Consider the following 6829-nt stretch of genomic DNA (forward strand, 5'->3'; position numbering starts at 1 on the left):
CACAATATTTCATTTCAAATAGTATTACATTAAATTACAGTGTGGTGATTCGTCGAGAGATTGAATTTTCGATCAGTACATTTTCAGCACACATTCGTCGTTTCCTTAAAAGCACCCTATAATTTTCGTGTAACTTAGGTATAAATAACATTTAAAAATATAAAAAAACACGAGTTATATAACGCACAACAAGAGTCGAACTCGAGTCTTCTATGAAAATGTAACATTTTGTAAAGTTAAACGAAATTTCGTGTTAATTTCAAGTGTCATGTAACATATCAATGTAAAAACTCTATTAACATTATCGTAAATATACCAAGAGAAGATTAAAACAACTGATAAATGGTGACACTCGTCATTCTGTCATAATTAGTTACAAATAGTAGTCGTTCGGATATACTAAAAGTTATGGTGAACTGACAAACATGTTTGCACTAACTGTAATGATGATGCTTGTGGAAATATTGGGCGAACATAATTTAATGTGTATTGTTTAAACAAAAATACACGTAGAAGAACATTCGCCTGGATTCTAAAGTTCATTAATCGTTTCGTAATATAAAGTAAAGGCCAAGCCAGAAATTGTCTCAATTTCAGAATAACTGTCAAACATGACATTTTTAATATGATAGCAACACTACAAACGAGGAAAATTGGGTTTAATAACGGAGAAATTGAAAACACGAATACCACGAATTTATATACATTCAGAAGTACCATGTTTTTTACAAACTTGTAAAAAATTTCATAAAATATTTTACACACGATATTATAACCTTTGACACAGCATGGCAAATACAGCTGACTTTATTGCTTGTGGAGACTTTGTGTTTTACGACAATTTTGATTCAGCCAATTTAGCCAAGGTTGAATTAGTCAAAGTACCAGAAACATCTGAAAAGGGTATCTTATATTCGTGCCTTGACCTATATTTCTCATTGAACGCAACAATGCAAAATTTCATCATAAAATATTTATTTCTCCTTAGATGGAAATGAAACAGAAAGTAAATCGTGTAAAAGCTCATCCTCTGATGATGCAACAGATTATGAATTTAACTTATGGACAAAACACGATTGTCATGGGACACAATTTCAAAACAACAACAGGACATGGTTTTATTTCGGTGTTAAAGCTTGTGCTCCAGGAGTTTATGTCAAATTTAATATAGTCAACCTAAATAAACAAGTTAAAATGTTTAGCCAAGGAATGTGTCCAGTTTTTAAAGTTGTTCCTGGTCATATGCATTGGGAACGGATTCGTGAAAGACCTACTTATTCTGTAATTATTTGATACAATTTTAAGTACTTTTTTCATATTTTCAGAATATCATAAAAATTCGTAATATTTCAGCTGGATCAGAAAGGCAATGATTTTACATTGTCATTTCTTTACTCTACACCTGAAAATTCTAAAGCTATTACATATTTTGCTTTTACTTACCCTTTCTCTTATACCGATCTACAAAACTATTTAAGAAGAATTGACATAAAAATAGCAAAGCGGACTATAACATGTGCAGATGATGTTTATTATCATAGGGAGTGTGCAATAAAATCTTTAGAAGGAAGAAGAATGGATATTATAACAATAAGTTCATTTCACAACATATCAACGGAGAGAGAAGACAGACTGAATAATATGTTTCCTGAACAAAATGAGGAAAGACCTTTCAAATTTTGGAATAAAAAAGTATATAGCCATTTATTATAAATATTCTACAAAAACTAAATTATTTAAAATTATCGTGATACGGAAATAAGGATATAATTTCCAGGTAATCTTTATTAGTGCCAGGGTCCATCCAGGTGAAACACCATCTAGTTTCGTTTTTAATGGCTTTCTTAACTTCCTTCTAAATCGCGATGATCAAATCGCAACAACTCTCCGTCGCCTATACGTGTTCAAGCTGATACCTATGCTCAATCCTGATGGTGTAGCCAGGGGTCACTATCGAATGGATACTAGAGGAGTTAATCTTAACAGAGTCTATCTTAATCCTTCTATAAAAGATCATCCAACAATATATGCTGCAAGAAATTTAATAAGGTAGTAAAAAACACTGCCACCTAACATCTTGCTTTTGTAATTATAAAAAAATTATTTTAAAGGTATTATCATTATACATACGAACTACCAAAAGAGGATGAAGTTTCAAATGCAGGTTTCGAAAATGGAGAAAATACTTTGACCATTATTGATTCCTCTTGTACAATTGCGAATATAGTACGCGATACGACGACAAGATTGCTTCAACAGGTAATTAATAGAAAACACAGTAGTGTCCACTTAAATGATCGCAGTTTAATTTACCCATTTAAATGCCCGCGGTTATCCCCACCAATTCTTGGTTTTGGGTGCCAGCTATTGTATCTCAGTCGCACTTATCCTCTTTTCCTTATCTCCGTTGAATTCTGAGAAATAACCATGCCCGCTTAAGTGACCGCGGCCGGTCACGAGCGCGGACACTTTAATGGGCACTACTGTACAATGTTCGGTAATCCTATGTTATGTATTTTGTGAATTTCATTGGCATACACTAACTCGCATGTTATTCTAACATAATAAAGTAGAGAACCAAGTACTAACCAGTAACATTAACAATAGGTAACTCTTATGACATTAGATGAAAAACATAAAGATCAACCAGAAATTTTTCAGGAATGTGCATTACTCAAAACCAACTTGGAAGACATGCCTCAGGGTATGCTATTTAGAATTGTATTATTCAACATGATCCCAAAAATTCTTTTATTTATTTATACAACATTATGTGAAGGTGGTGGAGAAGGCTTGTGTAATAATACAGAAGAAAGCGATAATTCGGTAGAACTTAAATCTGATAAAAACACTTATACAGCTGTTGGCATAGGACAGTTACCCAAGGAGGATTCGGGATTGTATTTATATATTGATCTCCATGGTCATGCTTCAAAAAAGGGAGTTTTTATGTATGGCAATTACTTCGATAATCCGGAAGATACAATAACGTGTATGCTTCTACCAAAATTAATGTCAATTAACAATCCAAATTTTCATTTTACCTCGTGTAATTTTACAGAAAGAAACATGTACATTATGTAAGTAAATAGCATTAATAAAATTAAAATTATTTGAATTTCTGCATTTCATTTAACGAATTTATTTATACAGAGACAAAAGAGATGGTATGTCGAGGGAAGGTTCAGGACGCGTAGCTGTATATAAATTAACTGGTCTCATACATAGTTATACGCTTGAATGTAATTACAATTCTGGACGTTTGGTAAATACAATCCCTACAAGGATACGCGATGGTGTTCATAAAACCATCTCTCCTATTTTTGTTCCACCGAAATATACACCAGCAGTTTTCGAAGCGGTGAAATACTTTGCAATCTTTGTGTCGTAAATACTTATTTTATATCTTGTAAATAATGGTGTGTTTAACTGTACTTACAGGTTGGGGCAGCATTAGGTCCCTCGATTCTTGACCTTACAAGTAACAATCCCAATAGCCGACTGCCAAATAGTCAGTATCGTTCTTTAAGGGGTGTAAAATCTTTTTTAAAATTAGCGTATGTGAACAATGTTTCAACGCCATTCAGCAAATCTCTACATAAGGTAAATTTTGATGTCAGTACTGAGAGTGAAGTTTCAGCCGTTGATATAAAACAGTGTGTACTCTCTTAATTTGTAAAACTACTAAATTGGTATGCTTTCGTGTATTAATTACCAAGACACATTAGTGCCTAAATAGGTTGCACTTTATGTTGCTGATTAAAAATGTGGGAGAGAGATTCATATACATACAAATTGTATGTATTAGTTGATTTTAATATCGTTAAATTATGGATTCCTCGTTGCAAGAAACGTACATTTTTATTTTATCGAACTATAACATTGTGATGACAAAAAAAATTTTTTACCGCCGATAATTCTATAACTCAGCATATTAGATATTTATTATTATTATATATCTATCTATTATTAATTTTGTAAAATTTTTATTATGTCATACTAATGGGTCTTCCATCTGATATATGTATATGTATGCATGACAATAATATTTGGTATACTTTCGTATAAAGGTTTATATGAAAACTGTTTATAAACTCGTTTTTTTATAGACTTATTAGACAGTTTAATCATAATTACAAAGTGTATATAAATTGCAAATATACACAGCTTATATATTGTGTTTATTCTATTAACAAAAATATAATATTCCTATGCAACCTGATATTGCATAATTTTGTTTAATAATGCAATCATTTAGATTGTTAAGACTGTAAAATTTTATATCATTTTGCATTAGAGCTAATTGAGCATCCATTACTCTATGTTAATGCTTATACTTGTATCAAATAATATATCTTTTTACCGTTTATTTATTGTTTTTTAATCAATTTTCGATGCATCACGAATCTGATGACAGTAGACAAGTGCACTTGACGTAGTATTACATGCACTTAAAAATTATTTCATGGTTGTGAGTGATAGTAAGGCATATACACATGTGTAATTAATGATGTCTATTTCTTTAGCGAAATGCACAAAGTAGTGGTTTAGACGACTAAACCATAAGTCTCTGGGTGATGGTGTCTATTCATAAAAGATGTGCAGATTTCCAAATCAGAATTTAATGTTGAAGTTTAGAAAAATTTTACTTCAATTTGTCACTAATCGAATAAATGACAATAATCATGGATTTTCTAGATCATTCACTTAATATTTGTATAAATCTAACTAGTGAAACCAAATATCTTGCATACTTTTTAATCATTTGAAAGAGGTATCAAGTATATGTGTCTGTTAAAAAAAATAAATATGAATGTGTGTTGTACTATTGAATAGAATTGTTATTATTACAAAGAATAATGAATGCAGCAATTGTCAATTACAGAGTATAACTTCAGAACAATACAATGTTTATTGTCATGCTCTTCATTATTTATATGTAAATGCTGTTATTAATTGAAAATATTATGTATAAATTCATGTATAAAAATTTTGCAATGTATCCTATTATAATACGCCATGGATACGCACACATACATGTCCCGTTTTAATAAATGTACAGTATTTTTAGTGATAATTTCTTTACCTTATTTTTATTTTATTCCCCTTTATCCTTGGTCCCACTGTTGCATCGATTATAATATTGTTTATATGTTTCTAACAATATTAAACACATCTTTTTCGAAAATGTTTTGTTGACCTGTGTATTATATTTAAGTAGAAATCAAAGGGCAATCTGTTTTGTCTGGAATATTGGATACAAAATGTTGAATAGGAAATTATGAAAAACCACGAAGAAATTAATCTCTCTCTCACAAATTGGTATTTACATTGATCATGAATTAATGGATATGTGCTGAGTAATGTGAGAATGTAGAATGTTTGTACAATCTGCTTGTATTCTCTTTTGACGGTACATAATGATATTTGTTAGCAAAAACTTAATTGAAATTCGCGCTTTTATTCACAGGATGGTAACAATATCATATCTCAAGATTTGTACAATTTAAAAGGAATTAAACCTGAAATAAGCGACTCTTCGGTTGGGCCAAAAAACTCAATGAAGAGCGAGACAAATATTGTTAAAAAAACGTGTATCATTCGCCGCAGCACGTCTCTTTACACTGCAGTTAAAAGAATAAAAAGTAACAAGAAACCCCGACCACCTATAAATCGTAGACCGTTAAAAAATCAGTGTGTTAATAACATCGGGAATAATTCAAAAATACCCTCAATTAGATCAGAGGACGTTGTAAAGGCGTTTCTAAAGTCTACAGAGAATCGGTTAAAAACTTCCGGTTTTGGGTGTATCGATGACTCTTTAGGATCACAAATGAGAGAAACTAGAGAACGTCCGGGTAAGAAACTGGCGATAACAAACAAATTATCGAAAATGGCATTGTCTTTTGAGGAAACTGCGATCGTAAAACAAGGAGCAAAGAGATTGAAAATCGTTTCTACGAGAGTAAACAAGGGCCGTCCGGAAGTCGGGGAATCGTCTAACAACATACCGGAAACTGCAAAACTACCACCGAAATCGTTATTTTTATGTACCAAGCAAAGCGTGAAAGGAACCCCTAAAAGGATTAAAAAACATTGCCGAAGCGTAGAACAAACTAAAACAAAGTCTTCCAGATCTAAAGATAGGAGTTTAAATTCTACAGTAGTGGAGAACTTAATAAGTAACGAGCGGGCAAACGAAATTCCAGACTAAAATCCATAAAGCATGTTGCTGCAGAAGAGCAATGCATTAGTAATTGGTTGTAGCTTTACGATTCTTTTAGACAAATAGTTTACATATAAAAAATTATGTACACTGAACATGAAAATTGTGATTAAAGTGTTTAGAATGCGTGAAAAGAATATATTAAGGAGTTTGTGGCATTGTTAAAGGTATGTTTGTTTCTTTAATTAAAGATATAAAATTAAAGTCTTCTTGTGTAATCGGTATTAATTTACGGGAGATTACATCATAGTCTTAGTTTCACGTATTTCGCTTTCTTCATATTCTCATGTGTATACATACAATAAATATACCGTACACATGTAAATTTCATCATATATTACATTGTTTATGTAAAAAAGAAAAAAACTAAATAATACATAACATCAAAAATAAAGTAGTAATACTGAATTATCACCAGTATAATGTTTATGGCCAAATATGATAAGAAACTTGAACGGACAATTTAATATGTCGATGTCGTTTTAATATTTGCAGATTATTCATTAATAAATTCATATATTTAAAATTATTGGCGGGTATCGATTATAGATCTCACCGTACGGATTCGTTCGTTTTCGTGGAGAGTCGGTATAGTTCGGGCGC

At 31.4% G+C, this 6829-nt stretch overlaps 1 protein-coding gene across 1 annotated transcript; it reads left to right on the forward strand.

Annotated features, from left to right (window-relative positions):
- Positions 1–249: 249 nt before the first annotated feature.
- Positions 250–6214, forward strand: LOC122396874 (cytosolic carboxypeptidase-like protein 5). The gene is made up of 10 exons (XM_043395607.1): positions 250–903; positions 989–1281; positions 1354–1692; positions 1778–2049; positions 2112–2259; positions 2608–2704; positions 2780–3080; positions 3154–3361; positions 3442–3603; positions 5471–6214. Exons 1-10 carry the CDS (start codon positions 789–791, stop codon positions 6212–6214), a joined length of 2679 nt encoding a protein of 892 aa, XP_043251542.1. The 5' UTR covers positions 250–788.
- Positions 6215–6829: the final 615 nt, after the last annotated feature.

Source organism: Colletes gigas, unplaced genomic scaffold (genome assembly GCF_013123115.1).
Source record: "Colletes gigas isolate AHSC1104 unplaced genomic scaffold, ASM1312311v1 Colletes_gigas_Sc00001, whole genome shotgun sequence".
NCBI classification, from domain to species: Eukaryota; Metazoa; Arthropoda; class Insecta; order Hymenoptera; family Colletidae; genus Colletes; species Colletes gigas.